This window comes from Mirounga leonina, unplaced genomic scaffold, assembly GCF_011800145.1.
Source record: "Mirounga leonina isolate KUSES-001 unplaced genomic scaffold, KU_Mleo_1.0 Mir_125, whole genome shotgun sequence".
Lineage (NCBI taxonomy): Eukaryota > Metazoa > Chordata > Mammalia > Carnivora > Phocidae > Mirounga > Mirounga leonina.
In genome coordinates this window covers 68,094,475-68,111,437 of record NW_023270305.1, presented here as the reverse complement: position 1 = coordinate 68,111,437, position 16,963 = coordinate 68,094,475, and the positions used below count along the sequence as shown (strand labels likewise).

The 16,963-nt window shown below is 44.6% G+C and overlaps 1 protein-coding gene across 6 annotated transcripts in view; it reads right to left on the bottom strand.

The window, feature by feature from the left end:
* THADA (THADA armadillo repeat containing) overlaps positions 1 to 16,963 on the bottom strand; it is a 323,874-nt gene that overhangs the window by 71,273 nt on the left and 235,638 nt on the right. For all 6 annotated transcript variants that reach the window (XM_035001673.1, XM_035001675.1, XM_035001677.1 and 3 more), the window contains one exon: positions 6,365 to 6,459. In XM_035001673.1, coding sequence (XP_034857564.1) covers positions 6,365 to 6,459 — 95 coding nt within the window. The remainder of the gene's footprint in view (positions 1 to 6,364; positions 6,460 to 16,963) is intronic.

The window sequence follows — 16,963 nt, the reverse complement described above, 5'->3', positions numbered from 1 at the left end:
GAGAATAGCACCAACTGTGTCATATTAAACACATCTGCATCCAACACCGATAAAATACATGACCAAGGGAACAGATAAGAATTGTTTTCAATTTGTTCAGATGGGATTGGTTAAATTTAACCTAATTAGACCAAATAATCAAAGCAGGTGTTTGTAAGTTGCCAGTGTTTTCATTCTCTGTAATTGTTTGGCTATATTTCCCAGGAACTTAGGTAAAGGAAGTTAGTATGTCATAAAAATCGCTGACCTTATATTTATTCATATCACACATATATTATTCATGCTCAAGGCCGTACAAATGCAAGGCATTGTTGGATACTTGTCACAGGTTTTACCATTTAAACCACCATCATCATCCATCTGAGCTGGACTTTGGGAGCGCTTACATTACCTAACTTCCATTATATAAATACAAGTGGTAATAAATGAGAGCCTGTCTTCTAATCTTAAACTGATCTACAGAGCGCACTGACTTGGCATTCAGACTATTTAGGGATTCTGACTTCACACTCTCAAGCTGGTCACTTTTAAGGCATTGAGAAGAAAAATAATAACAATAATAAAAGTTACATTCCAGTAAAACAAAATGTTTATTGCACTTGGCAGAATGATGAGATCTGAGCTATAAATCCCAACTAACAAAGAAACCACAAAACGCAGCCGCCAGCAGCCTGGTACTGGGAAGTGTTTCATGCGGTGGCCGTGGGTCCACTTGCAAAGAGAGAAACGGCAGGTGGCTGCCTGGGAGCGGTCAAGCTCTCTCTTTCTAGTAACTGCTTCTGTCCCAGGCACACCCTCATGGTATTCCACATACTGCCGGCACGGGAGACAGAAATGCGGGCAAGAAAGTGCCCATGTGAGCATGTGATCCAGAAGCTCCTATGAAGGGGATCCCTCTCTGAGGCCTGGGGGTTCTACAGAAGAGGATGAGGATTGGGAGGTTGGAACAACCAAGAGGGTTCTAGGGCACCCTCCCCGAGGTAATGGTGTTCCTGATTCTGGCCCTGATTGTGCTGTGGAGCCATGGCATGGGTTAAGTGCCCCGAGAGGTCAGGCTCTGCCCTCCTGCTACGCACGTTGACACTTGGCCAGTTGTCTCTTAGCGTTGGGTTTCCTCAAGTCTGACATGAGGAAACACTAGTGCCTCCCTCACTGATGCCTGCAAGATGCTTGGCACAATGCTTGGCCCAGAGTTAGGTGCTCAGGAATGGTTGGTCATAGTTATTATGATCCCCACAAGGAAGAAGGTATTGAAAATGTTCCCTGAGGATGAGAGTATGCTGGGCATCCTATATACATTTCAGGGGCAGGGAAACAGCCTTTCGAGATCACTTATATGCGGCCGAGTGGTGTGGAGAGTGTCCAAGCTGAGAGGACAAATGGGAGGTGGGTTTCCAATGACAGCGAAAGCTCTCAGTCTCTGCATCCCTGCCCAGGCCTGCAAGGCAGCCCCGGAGTGCTTGTGCAATCAGGCTTCATCTTCCTCATCCCCCGACTCCACCCGGAGACTATAATTTTCTTTCTAGCAGGAAACTGATGTATATGAATGATGACAGCTGGATTCAGAAGAGGAAAAAGAATACACGGGACAGAGAGTCCTGTGGGTTTAAATCACTTTGGAACTCAAAACAAAACCCCCAGATCTGGAATTTTTAAAACCTAGTTAATGGCTGAGGAAACCTCAAAGGGTGGGGAAGCACTAAGATAAAAGTCTGAATCACACAAAACACATCATTATCTTAAGCTTTTCTAATCGTCTTCCCTGCCTTTCCCCTTCACTGTTTTTCTCCTTGTTTATGCCCCCAGCCCCTCAACCTGGTTCTGAGACAGTTTAGAGGTGGAAATAGCCTTCCAAGGTCACATACAGAACAGTGAGAGGAGAGGGACAGATCCTCCTCCAACCAAAAATGTGTCCTGAGATGGATACTACTTCATTTCTTTTGGAATAATTAATCGCCTTCAAGAGTCATAGTTAGGTACATTTACTGTTGAAATACAAATACGTACTCTCATATGAATAAAGCAGAATTATGGTGTTTAAGATCTGTACAATGGAAATAAGAGGAGGAATTCCCCCATGATGGCACCATTCGAAGACAGCTATTTTTAGCACTCTGCGGCCTTTACCTTCAGTCTGGTTCTCTGTTCCCCACTCCCACCTCCCAGACCCCCAGTGCTGATGATCACAATGTCTGTACAAATCCCCCTGACAATCCACGAATGGATTTTCAGTTACATTCTTTTTTGGCGACAATAGGAACTTAGTTCATAAGGTTCTAAGCATTCTAGGAGGATGAGGGCATGAAATGTCACCTTGTCTTAAAAACCACCTGGTGTGACTCTCTGTCTTATATCCTTCAATAATCTCCTTTGTCTACAAAGTCAACTACAAGCTCTTCAGATTGGCCTATGAGGTTCTTCATGATTGAGTTCCTGCCTCTTCCTGCCTCCAGTCCACAGGACTGGAAGTCCTGTGACTTCCAGTCACACCTGCCTGGTCTTGAACCCAACACTCTGGTCACTGCCCTGTGCTTTGAAGGCTGTGCTGACTTGTGCCTCTGTGGCTCTGGCCATGCTCCGCCCTCTATCTATAATGCCCACCTTCACCTTGCCCATGTGGTGAATCTCTACTCACCCTCAAAACTCTGTTCAACCACCTTCTTCTCTATGAAGCCTTCCTGTCTTCCCAAGTAGAAATGACCTTCCAGTCTTTGGTGCCTCCAATGTATCCCATAAACATTTCCTTTACAGCACCTGTAATCTCTTACTGCCCCTACTTGTAAGCCCAAAACCCATGTATGTGTGTCTCTAGCTATAGGTGCTCAACGTGTCTGATGTTAGCATGTCACTTCTGATGAATGAAAAAATACATGAACAACAAAAATGATCCTTTTTTGGACTCAAAGGGGCAGGAGCAGCCTTAATCAAGTGGATTTCCTGACATTCTACGACGGCTATGCCATCTTTCAGTATTTTCCCAGGAAAGCAGACATTTCTTCTTTCCTGAAGATGTTTAAAGTAAGAGGAGAGCTGTGAATGTAAGGGACTGCAGGGGACTAGACAGATGCATGGTTTCCAGGTAATGATAATGAGGATCATAATAATATTAACAGTAGCTAATATATCTTTTTTAAAGATTTATTTATTTATTTGAGAGGGCGAGAATGAGAGAGAGAGAGAGTACATGAGAGGGGGGAGGGTTAGAGGGAGAAGCAGGCTCCTTGCCGAGCAGGGAGCCTGATGTGGGACTCGATCCAGGGACTCCAGGATCATGACCTGAGCCAAAGGCAGTCGCTCAACCAACTGAGCCACCCAGGCGCCCCAAAAGTAGCTAATATTTATTGAGCACTTATTCTGTGTGATGCAAAGCACATTCCTTACATAGGAATTTACATAAATTCATCAACTTCCACTATAAGATGTAGATCCTGTCATCATCCCCAATTACAATTGAGAAAAATTGTCTCCGAGAGGTTCAATGACTTGCCTAAGGTCACAAAGCTAAAAGGCAGATATACTCCCTACTCAGAGCTTTGTGAGCTAATAATGGAGGTAGATATGTACACATTTACAGACATGAAATGAACATGACAACACATGATATAAACATAACATTTGAATTCAGAAAATGAATTTACAACTGATTGATGCATGAATTTAAATAAGACTTTGTATCTTGATGACAACTGTTACCATTCTAAAAACTGAGGAAAACTGTGCATTTCAATCAGTTAATAACCAACTCATTTAACAAGGGCCTGCTATGTGCTTAGCTGAGGGATGAAGAATCTAAGGCATGATCCATTCTTTCAAGGTACTTGCAGGGTAACACTATAATGTCATGACATTATTTTGAAATCATATTGAAGTCTACATATCTAAGTAAGTGATCGCCTTGTTTGGTAACATATTTAGCTATTGCTCAAGCTGCCTTTGGAAATAATTTATGAAACACATAAGAATAGATTTCATTTCTTTAAGTTCACAGTTTATTTTTTTCTTAAACAGTGCCGTCCATCTTAATTGCCATCGTATTTGACATTTGGTTAGTTCTAAAAATCTAGTTCCATCCTCAAAGGAGGAAAATTTATTACCACTGTTTGTGTGGATGTATATTAAATGATTATATAACATTCATGCAGATAGATACACATATACACACACATCTGTGGCTTATGTGGGCAAACCCCAAAGGACTGGATAAAATCCTTACTTGTCTGATAGGGAGATAATATGAGCCACATATATAATTTTTTATTTTCCAGCAGCCACATTTTTTGAAGTAAAAAGAAATAGGTGAAATTAATTTTAATAATATATTTAATCTAATATATCAAAAATAGTATCATTCCAACATGCAATCAATATAAAAAGTGAATGAGAAATTTTACATTCTTTTTTTCATACTAACTCTTTGAAATTGGGTGTGTATTTTATTCATCCAAAGCATTCCCATTTGGATCGGCCCATCCTACGTGCTTAGGAGCCACATGTGGCTAGTGACTGCCACAATGGGCAATGCGGGATAAAATATTTCGAGCGATGGGTGTCATACTAGAATAAAGACAAGAGCACCCACCCCGTCACATCCTCCTCCTCAGAGTAATGACTTAGTAAGAGGAATGATGCATCAATGCAAGTACGATACAGCTGAGTAAAATAAACGACAGCTGTGATCACATTCAACTGGGGTACAAACTCTTCTATAACACAAGACTGGAGGAAAGAATGGCTCAAAAAGGCCAACGTCTTCATGGAGGAGCCCAAGCATCAGTAAAGGGCGGGTGGTTGGAGAATAGAGAATCCACCAAACATGGATTTTGCCCACAGCATTCAAGGGTTAATCCCTCCAGACAAGGAATAAAGGTTAAAATACATAAAATACGTTAAGAGAAACTTAGTTCAAATAAACTGATGATTACGGTCAACCACACAACTCCGAGAGGATCCCAAAGCCTGAACTTGTTAGTTGTGAGCAACTCTTTCAAGGCCAAAGTCCTTTGGCTACTAAGCAGAGAAGTACTGTCAAGATATACGGAATTTGGAACTGAAATACAAAAATAGAGGAAACCCAAACCAACTTACTTGGTAACATCTGATTTATAATCTCCGCACCCCAGTTAGCCCAAGTGTAAAATAAGGTGGCGCAACCCTGAGGTCCCTTACAGTGGGGGTGATCTATAATATATGGTGCAAACCTGGACACTTTCAAGGGTAAAGGGGAGGCACTATTAATAATTACGCTGGGACAAGAGGCATAAACTAGGACTGTTTTACAGCTATAAAACTATATGATCCTATTCTATTAAACGGATACAATAGCCGCCCCTCTGCAGGGCTATGGAGCTGATGAAAGTTCAGGCGTGTTCTTCTTACCTCTGCATGGCCACAGGGGCTTTGTGGGCTAATATACATTGATCCGGGTGAGGTGGTTTCGCACCTCCCCCTCAAAGCACTTCAAATTGGTTTGAATTTGGGAACAGGGTTCCATATGGACAGAGCTGGACTCTGACAGCCTGAATATATTTACTGAAGACAACAAATCATTGACAGACTAAATGTAACAGAGGAAAGGCCTGGCCTGCTTGTACTCAGAATGTGACTTTGTAATTGTAGCCTCCTTTAGACAGGCCTAATCAATTAGAAGAGGCTGATTTTAACCAGTTGCAGGCTCATTACCCTGCATTCCAGTTTGTGTTGATGAAAATCAGTTTCAGTCTGTGGCCTGGAGCTCATGTACAGCACTTCCTGCAGCCTCTTATATAAACACATAAAAAAATTTTTTTTTTTTTAATTTGGAGTTGCCCTTCTCCATTTTAAGAAAACCACTCTGTGAATCATGATTAAAATAGAACAACTGTATATGGATCTGGCGCCCCATACCAGGAAACATATATGACCAAGGAACACATCTCAAGTCAGAGGTTAAGGCAGTGAAGGGTGGATTTGGGACTGAGTCTCAGGTACCCAGACTCCAGGATCAAACGAACCCAGCTCAGTTAGCTCCACGGAATGGGGCAGAATGGACTCTCCGTTATTGAAACTGATGAATTTCAAAGAAAATGATGCATGGAAGAGGAAAAAAACCAAGGTCTCTGAAACACAGAGGGTATCTGAGTATAGTCCAAACTCCTTCCTGAATGACCAAATAGAAAATAAATGGCAAACTTCCAACTAAACAAGGGCAAGTTTCCTGGAGAAGCTTCTACAAGGGAACCGTATGACACCATGCCTCATTTTGATGTGTGGTTAGTTTTACAAAAGTAGAAGCTGGGGGGCAGTGTGTGGTAGAGCCACTCAAAGCCCCACCTGTATTTCAAAGATCCATAATCATTCCAAAATATGATATAACTATGAGTCATACCTGGCTCTGTGCCTTTCGTGGGTTTGTCAAGGCAGCGAGTCAACAGGAAGAGAATGTCAATATATACAGCTCTGGTCACCAAACATGGATTTTGCCTAGAAAGGTAAAGAACAGGAGATAAATTGATATTTTCTCTCCCTGAGGCCTGGGTCACAGAAGAGAAAAAGGTATTTTTTGACAGGCACATCATGAGGCTAAGGGAGTTACGGCAAATGCTAAAAAAGACAGCTAATCGCCAATAGTAGAAACACGTCAGTAAGTCAAATAAGGAAATGAAATCCTAGAGCATATGGTGGAGGTTGGGGATACGCATGCACAAAACAGATAAAACTCTATGCTCTGGTTCCAAATAAAACAAACTGAAAACAAACAAAACCCGGTATCCTCTCCCAGTTATTTGAAAACAAGGAGACTGGCAGGGGGAATTAGATTCTGTTATTTTTCCGCTTTAGTGGGCATATTGGGGGGGGAGGGAATCACTGGTTACGAGTGTCACTGACCGAGCATTTTGGAGAAGGAGAACTCACTGCCATAGGACAAACCATACCTACGGACTTAAAATAACCAGCTGAAAAACAAACACACGGAAGCACTAACAAACCCTGCGACAGACGTTCCTTTCCCAATGAATGGAAAGTTCTTCTTCTTTCAGTAAATGGAGTTCACTTTACTCTTTGAACCACACGCTGGAAAAAGTAAGTGGGCTTGGATTTAGGGGTCTGGATAAAAAAGGAAGCATGAAGACTTTCTTTCTTTTTTTTTAATGTTTTATTTATTTATTCATGAGAGTCAGAGAGAGAGAGAGAGAGAGGCAGAGGCAGAGGGAGAAGCAGGCTCCCCGCCCAGCAGGGAGCCCGATGCGGGACTCGATCCCAGGACCCCGGGATCATGACCTGAGCCGAAGGCAGACGCTTAACCATCTGAGCCACCCAGGCGCCCTGTAAGGATGAATGAAGACTTTCTTTTGAGAACAGTGCTGAAGGTCCCCTGGCTCTGAGCCCTGGTTCAGACTGACCATGAAAAGGGCCTCCCTGGTGTACCGATAATTGAGTACAGGTAGTAAAAAGAGAAGGGACAGACCTGGGTTTGAGTCTTGGCTTTGCCGCTTATTTCTGTGACCTGACTCATATTCCCGACCGGTACAATGGAAACCCTAATCACTGCATGGTGAGTCACCGTGCGACTTCCGGCGTGGCGCCGCAACCGGAGTTTCCGCCTCGCTGCCGGGCCGCGGCAGACGCTCCATCAGTGTTCGCTCCCTGCCTTCTCTGCTTCCAGCCTGAGAGTAGGGAGTGGCACGAGTGTTCTGGCTAATGAAATTCTATTTCCCTGACCCCTAAGCCCATCCTCCCCATTCCCTGCATTGGAGCAGTCTTACCATTTCCCTAAAGTTTATTCCTACTCTATCCTGAACTGCCCATATCCAGGGCTGGCATATGCTCTCGCATGAAAAGCAAATCAGGTCCTTTTGCCTTAAAACTGTCTTGTGTCCAGGTCTCTCTGTGGCTGACCTGCCTCGCTTCTGTGCTACTGACTTGCTTCCTCTACAGTTATCGGCTTGCTTCCACTCCTACCCTACCGTAACTCCTAATTTATATGCATACCTCACGTTTGGCCTAATTTCATACCTGCACCTAGCTATTTTTTATAAATCAGCTTTAAAAAATAGGTAACATGTGTACATGGTATACAAATAAGTCAGTACAAAAGGGCATGCGGTGAAAATGAAGTTCTCTTCCACCCACTGCCCTCTACTCACCTTCTGTTCCCCCGAGGCAACCACTATTACTACTTCTCAGTATGTCCTTCCAGGCTCATTCTGTTCATTTACAAGCATCTATCTATAGCTACCCACTTATTTTTTCACAAATAGTAGTTTACTATATACTAAGTTCTAGGCATTACTTTTTCTCACTTACATATTTTCGACATCATGCCATTAAAAACAGATCTGGGGACACCTGGCTGGCTCATTTGGTTAAGCGTCTGCCTTTGGCTCGGGTCATGATCCCAGCGTCCTTGGATGGAGTCCCGCACCGGGCGCCTTGCTCGGTGGGGAGCCTGCTTCTCCCTCTGCCTGTCACTCTCCCTGCTTGTGCACGCACTCTCTCTCTCTCTGACAAATAAATAAAATCTTAAAAAATAAAAACAGAGATCTGCCTCATTTTTCAATGGTTGTAGACTGCTCCATGCCATGGAGGTACCAATCCTCTTGTGAAAGAACTCAGATTGTTTAAGATATTTTGCTAAAAACAATAAGGAATGTATATATACATCAGTTTTGTGCATATCAGTGAGTACTCAGGGGAGAAATTCCTAGAAGCTGAATGGATGGATCAAGATATTTGCACATTTAAAACTATGACTGCTTTTAATAAGATGCTCTCCAAAGAGACTGTACCAATTTACACTTCCACCAACAGCATGTCAGAATTCTAGTCTCCCACAACCTGACCAACACAGTGCACTATTAAACTTTTTGACTTTTACCAAGATGATAAGTGAAAAACAGTATCTCATTTTTATGTTGCAATTATTTTGTTGTAAGTGAGGCTGATCATCACTTCACATGCTTTTCAAAAAAGATACCTGAATTTCCTGCTCTGTGAAATGTATTCAATTTCTCTGTCCATTACATTGTTGGTCTTTTTCCTGTTGATTTTTGGGAGCTCTCTGTGTATTAAGGAAATCTACTCTTTGTCACATGTGCTACAAATATTTTTACAGTTTATCATTTGTCTTTCAACTTTATAAATTTTTTACAAGTCAAAAATGTTTAGTTCTATGCAGCCAAATATACTGGTATTTTTATTTGTGTCTCCTGGGTTTTATATCATGCTTACAAAGTCTAAACCTTCTTCAAGATTATATAGATAGGTAATTTAGTATCCATAATTTAGAATTTTCCCATATTTTCTTGTAGTACTTTCACAGTTCCATTTGTTGTTGTTGTTGCTTAAAACTTTTATCTATTTGGAATTTTTCTTCCCAATCCTGCCCCTATCTTTTGTTTGTATCTCGTTTTCCCCAGGTCTCTCAATCCTAACTCCTGTCCTTATTCTTCTACTCCCTATGAAAGACCCACAGCTTATGAAAACTTCTTTAATGATATAATTTGCAATTCTGGCATTTCCACTGTTTAACAGGTAGGACTTCCCTCTGCCAAAGAAAGGGCCACTCAAGAACAAAAGTGAGAAAAGCCAACGCTGGGGGTTAATGAATCATCAGATATCTAGTACAGGGCCGAGTAAGCGGCCTACAGAGAGCCGATGGAATTCCCTGAGCACCCGGCTTTGAGCTAAGTGCTGGGAAGTGAGGTAGAGGAGATGATTTCTTTTCTTCTTTTTTTTAAAGATTTTATTTATTTATTTGACAGAGACACAGTGAGAGAGGGAACACAAGCAGGCGGAGTGGGAGAGGGAGAAGCAGGCCTCCCGCTGAGTGGAGAGTCCGATGCGGGGCTCGATCCCAGGACCCCGGGATCATGACCTGAGCCGAAGGCAGACGCTTAACGACTGAGCCACCCAGGTGTCCCCAGGAGATGATTTCTGACCTCAGAGAATTCTGTCCACTTATGGAGACAAAAATAAGGGCAAACTTTGGGACAGGATGTAAGGAGTGAAGAGAAAGAACATCAGGGTGGACTGGAGCAATGGGAAAGGTTTATGAAGATGTAATTCCAACCGGGCTGTGAACGCTGGGAAGATTTTAGCTAGACAAAGTTGATGGGGAAGGGCATTTTGAGAGGGGGCAATAGATATGGGAAGTAATTAGTCTGGCCTGTCTACAGACCTGGGGAGATCAGGAGGGGAAGATGCGAGAATGTGTTGAAAAGCAGGAAGAAGAAGAAGGCAGGCCAGGCCTTCAGGAGACGGGATGCCTCATGCTAACTGGGTGCTTCTTAGTGTAAAAATGCATTGCCTGCTCCCATGTGGCCTCAGAGTCACAGCCTCTCACCCTGGATGTTCTTCTGTTGGTACAGCCATACAGAACCATAAAGGGAAATTCTGGGGAAGCTGGTTTGACTTTCAACTCTGATGAGGAGCCTAGTTTCCATGAGATTTTTAGCTAAGTTAATATATTTTTTAGGATTTCTAAATGAGTAGAGAAAAGGTTGGCAATTTTTAGAGTCCCCCTGCCTACCTGGCTGAAGTGTTCTGCATCTTTTTTTGGACCTGGCACAGGCTGGGGACCTTGCTGGCCTCCTGGGACACTCCAGGGACCACTCTGACTGCCCCCATAATGGAGAGGCTCTGGGCCAAGTCTGATGCACTCATTGAGATTGTGGGATGTTCCCTCGAATGCCGCTGCTCTTGATTCCAGGAAACAGAGTATCTGGGGCCATAAAGGAGTCCGTCCATGGCTTCTCCTTTGAGACCCACTGAGACAGAAATTCTGGCTTGGAGTCCACTGTTCATGCCTCCAAACCCAAGGACGGCCACAGCCAGAGCCACGGCCACAGCCACATGACATCCCTGTCTGGATTCAGAGCTGGGCCTCACTCTGAACTGGCTTCTAGGTCAGGAAAATCATTTTGTTCTCTCTCTTTCTCTCTCACTGTTACTTGATGTTTGTTCTGACTTGGAAATGGTACACTGTGAGTTCAGGGTGAGCCAGAGGTTTGTTCTTGGTCTGTCAAGCCACTTTGATGATGGGAATAAAATCCTAGGGAACAGTAAGCCAGCTGGACAGGAAACCAACCCACAGGGTTTTGGTGGGCTTGGGGATTTTTTTTCTACCCCCAAATGGAAAAATCCTGGCATGGGGCACAGTATAATAGAGATTTAGAGTGTTCAAAAAGAAAAAAAAAAGTCAGAAGTGGTCAGGGTCTAACAGATGGGCTGAAAAACAGCAGAGCCGCGGCCGTAGAAGGAGCAGTAAGGATCCAGGTACTAGGAGGACAAAGTTTACATATATAAAATCAAACAGAGGGCTTGTTGAGAATCTCGCTTTCTTCCATTTTTTTTTAAAACATTCGCCCCTTGACAAATATCCACCTGAGAACCTGATGAATCCACTTCTGCCTTGGGAAATCTCTGAACTTCATTAAACCTCCTGCCCTCTCTCCTGGAAACTGGTGGGAGGGAGAAGGCAGGGCAGGGAGAGCAGGGCTTCCCAGACACATCCACAATGGCCCTAGTGTCTGGAGGACAGCAGGAGTTCCTGGGAAGTCTGTGATAAATTATTCACTTCCCCCGTCCCTTCCGGAATCCCAGTGGCTGTAGAGCTTCTTAACTGAGGCCCATTCATCCGGAAAACATTTACTGGGAGGCTATTGAGAGCTAGGATTAGTGCCAGGGCTTGGAAATATGAAGATAAAATGATTCAGTGACATAGTCACTGCCCTCAAGGAACTTCGAGTCCTGAATGGTGTTTTTCAAACTATAGGTTGTGACCCATTTTGTTGACTATGAAATCAATCAGTGTAAGAGAGAGAAAAAGGAATGGAGGGGAAGGTGGGGAGGAGGGAGGTAGGGGGGAACACAGAGGATCTGGGGGCACAAAGGAGGGAGGGAGCAGAGGAGGAAAAGAGAGGCAGAGAGAGGAAGAGAGGAAGGGAAGGAGGGAGGGAGGAGAAAAATATAGTCAGAGTGTATCAAAGCATAAAGGGAAGCATTGTTTCCTTCACTTGTTGCTATAAAGTCCTTGCCCAGGATCAATTTTTAATAAATTATCTTAGGTGTTAGAGGTAAATAATTTATGAAATGCAATAATTTTAAGTTAAAACATTGGTTGATTTGTGCTAACTCTTTTCTTTTTCTTTTCCAGGTAATAAGCCACCCTGCATTATACTGAATGGTATCAACAGGGTTATGCCTGGTATCCAAAGTGATGGTGGATATGTTGAAAGCAAACATTCCTGAAATTAAATGTGCTACAACTTGAGTAAATTCCCCTATGCATTTTTTTCTTACAGACTGTTCATATCTTATACAGATATTATCACAATTCCAAACTGTGCAAGATTTCATGTGTGTACATATATACACACACAGACACATTCGGTCATACGTAAAATATTTGTTTCGAGTGACTGTCAAAAAGTCTTGAAAGCCACCAGTTTAGCAGAAGAAACATGCAACCAATCCTACTAGAGTATGAGGGGTGGCCCAAAAGAGGGGTCTGACAGAGTAAAAATTAAGGATGGTTGAAGAGGGACCTGCCCAGTCCTCCTGGGTGAGTTAGAAAGTGACTTGGCAAAGAGCTGGAGAATGAGGAGCCTGGGATACAGAACATGGGCAGAGTGACCCCAGCAGAAGAAGCAACATGTCCAAAGACCAGGGCACATGACACATTTGGAAAATGATGAGAAGTGCAAAGGGGACATAGGAGGGGAGGGACAACAGGATATGACAGAGGATGAGTGAAACACCCAAAGGGAGAGCTGGGGAGGGACCTTTAAGAGATCAAAGCTCCAAAGGGTGGAAGCCACCAGGGGGACCCCCCCAGCCCAATCCATACAGGAAAGCTAGGATCCCCAGGCACCGGTGTGAAGCTTTGGTGGGCTCCCTAGAAGGGACAGACAGTTCATTCCGGACACACTATATTCTTCCAGAAGCATTCACTGCCATCTTCAGATGGCTGGAAACAGCTGTTGTGGCTTTAGGCTGCTAGTGTCTGTTAAGGTCTCTAAGTCAAGAGACTGTATCTGGACTTCAACAGAGTCAGGGTCTGAGGTCACTCTAATCCCCAGGGAACTACTCCCCCCAGAAGCCCCATGGCCTAACTTTATTAATCTAGAAATATTTACTGAGCGCCACAGGGGATATCCTACTTGGGACGGAAAGGGAGGGAAAGGAAGACGTTCTGGCAGGGTGGTGTGTGTGTGTGTGTGTGTGTAAAGGGAGGGAAAGGAAGACGTTCTGGCCTTGCAGGGTGTGTGTGTGTGTGTGTGCTGGAGGGTGTATATGGAGAAAAACAAAATGTACAAAAAACTGTGAGAAGGAATGTCATGGAGGAGGGGTCTGGAGACACGGAAGGATCTGGCCGGTGAAGGAAAAGAGGGAATCGAGGCAGGACAGCTCACTAAGGCAGATACAACGGTGAGAACGAGCTTGCCATATGCAGGGACGAATGAATACCAGAAAATCAAACAGCTGCAGCTGATGAGCTTGATGGCTCAGAATGACTGGGGAGCTCGAGCCCTAGCAGGGGCTCATCACAGCCCATTGAGGGCTCTAATCCTGGCCCCTACCCAGGCTCACTCCTACTCAGACCACTTCCGTTCTCAACCACAACGATGACCAAAAAGCACTGGCAGCCTCTTACCAGGGAGCCAGCAGTGGAGTTAATAAAGCGATATCCCAGGGACTGCCACCGGGCCCAGAACAGGTTGGAAAGAAGAAAACCAGAAAAAGAGAAGAAAAGTAGGTGGGGAGCAAGGGGAGAGAAGGCAGGTGAGAAGTGGGGGAAGGGACAAGAGAAGAATAATGAGAGAGGGAAGGTGGTGGGAGAGGGAAAGTGGGGAAAGTCTAGAACATACTCCCATATCTTACCATGAACCCCAGACTTGACACATGTCCAGCCACACCATGTCCTTTATTGAAAGTTCCCTTCAAAGCCTGTCCTTTAGGAAAACCTTCCCTGATTAACCATCAGAAAACAGCCTCCGAGGACAATTGGAACCGCTGACTCGACACGGGGTATTTTGTTGACCTTCCTTTGGTCTCCCAGAGATCCTGGAGGCCATCTTTGCAAACCTAGGCAGTGCGTGTCTCTGCAATGGTAGCTGCCCACAGAACCAGAGTTGCCTCTCTTTACATTTGGATATAAAAGGAAGAGCTGTTGTGGGTTGGGAGCCAGGAGGTACTCCTTTGATGCAGTCCACATTAAGTTATGTAAATGTGGAAGTGTAAATTAAATAAAAAAGAACCCTTCTCTCCCTTCTGATTTCCATTTTTACCACAGCCCCCAGCCAAGCAATCATCACATGGCATTCTTGTAACAACAATAGGGGATTTGTTTAAACCAAGATGCCAAATGGTGATGAATTGCAGAATATGTATTTTTAAACAAGTGATCCCCCCCCCGCCCCCCCCCCCCCCCCCGCAACCCGTAACATCCAGAATCTCGCTCTGCACTTGGGGCCAGCTAGCAGCAGCGTGCAGGCTCTGGCTGGCTCCCCAGGACTGCTCGTTTACCTTGCCCTCCCCTGAGGGTATGTGACGGCAGGACTGCATTTTTATGGTATGCTCCAACTTCCATCCAGCCTTCCTTGGTCTGGAGCTTTGCAAGTGTTTATACTCACACCCACACAGAAGCTGCCCTGTGGCCCTCCTACTTGAATTTTCCTTTTAAAGTGAAGCCATCTTTGTGCCCTGCTCTGGTGGTTGACCAGTTTACAGGGAACTGACTGAGTCGCCTATGCCCAAAGCAGGAGACCAGGAGCTGTGAGTCTGTCCAGAAAGGGACCAAACGTCCCAGCCATGGCTACAGAGCACATGGGGCTTCCCCTGGAAAAGCAGCTTTTGTTCTAGGGAATGGAATCTGTGCAAACAGGGCCCCAACCGCCTTACCAGGGTTCTGGGTAGGCACTCGGCAAGGCCCAGGCAGTCCGTAGAAGACACCGGGGCACTTCGCAGGTCAGGGCCCAGGCCTCAGCCGCCTCGACTCCCCTGGCAAAACCGCTGCTCAAGAGGAAACCCACAACCTCAAGGCCAAGGCTTTGCCTTTTCCTTCCATTAAGGCTCACCTGCCTTTTCAGAGGACCCCCAGGGAGCCTCCCACACCCCCCAGAGGCCCTCATATTTTTCCATCTTTCTATTAGGCATCTTTTTCTCATTAATGTACTAACACTCAAGTTATGTGCAGAGAATGAGGAAAAAGAGACCTTGTGTGGGGCTTGGGATTTGTTCAAAGCCTGGGGAAATCGTTTTAGAGGGTGTATGTTTTTTATTCCTTTTATGAGAGATGCATGTTTCCCCCCCTCTGTGACTTGTTTAAAAGTAAAGTTTAATATGCTGCCAGAGAAATTGCTGGTTAATAACTTAATAAGCTATGTGCTAGGAATTATGGGAGAAAAGTAGTATCCAAGAAAACTTTTATTGTACAGTTTGGGGCTTGGAGGATATATAGCTTCAGTTATTATATAAAATGCTCACAGAAGTCCCCTTTCTTTTCTAACCCTACTTTCTCCCCAGGATTATAAAAAAGGATAAAGAAGTGAGGCGAATGAAAACTTCTGGAAGCTGCATGAGAAGTCTGTATGTAGATCACAAGGTGAGAATTTCCAACAGCCACAGTCAACAGAACTGTGCTAATGTGAACTTGGCAAAGCACACACTTGGAAATTAGCCCTGGCAATAATAGCAATACTGATAATAATAATGTCAACTGCCTTTTATGAAAAGTTTTGTCTTCAAAAAATATTCCTACCTTATCTTCATAAAATTCTTAAGAGGGAAGAAAAATAGGCATTATTATTCCCATTTTTTACAAGTCAACAAAGTAGCTCATGTAGTTCAAGTGACCTGCCCAAGATTAGGGCAAAAACCAAGAAGAGAATCAAGGTTTTCTTGACAAACTGTATCTATGTGTCCCAACACAATCAGATGCAAAGTGAGACGCCGTGCCAAACAATGAGAGTATTTTGGTTTGCAGCCGCATGCTGTGGTGTTGTGTCCTGTAGCCAGTCTGGTGAAAAGCAAGGCTCCGAGCACAGCTGTTCCCGCGAGGGCCAACACAAAGGCCTGTTTTCAACATGGCTGATGATGCTGATAAAGATTTAATCATCTGACAATGGATATTTCCTCTATTTGCTTAGCTCTTCTGTACTTTTACACTCATTACACACCACGTGCTTCCTTGCCCACATCGGTTTCCCACCGTCATTTTACAGGTCCCCACTTTACAGGTACAAACGGAGTCCCAAAGAAATGAGTGGCCCCACAGGGTTGGCTAGAGCTGAACAGGGACCCCAGAACCCAGACCTGCTAACCTTGAGTGGACTCCGTCTCTCCTCAACTCCAGCAGGACGCATACACAGGTCAGAGGCTTTTCCATCTGCCAAGTCCCTCTCAAAGTGCCCCCCCTCTGGTCACCCAGAAACATAGGGCCTTTGGGCTCAGGCGGGGAGCCCTGGAGTAAAATCCCGATACCGCATGGGAAAGTGTTATTTCCAGAGGTGTGTAGGCCAATCCTATCACCAAGGAAGCCTGGGTTATCACTGGCAGCGGAGAGGGAGGAAGGAAGGAGAGCAAAGCTCTGGAGGGTTTCTCTTAAAGCCGCTCCTTTGGTCCATTCATGTAAGACCAGTCCACGGGCCCCAAAAGCCCTCCTGGAGGTGGCTTGAAGTCTGGCCACACAGGACAAACATACCATGGCTGAGTCAGCTCAATATGAGGGCAGAGAAGCAGGAGACCAAGCGAGGTGTAAAGAAGCACTCCGGCCAGGTCTGTGTGTTGCCGGAGAGCCTGCCTTCAGAGTTGCTGACTTCAGTTAAGGGTACTGTCTCCAAAGATCACTACTGAAAAACAGCTGTATGATCCAGAAGAATTAACTTGTTTACATGTTAGAACTTAGTAACACGTTAGCATGATTCGTCGGTCAGATCAAGTGGCAGTGGCAGTCAACTAGCTGAGAATAGATTTCTAAGGAAAG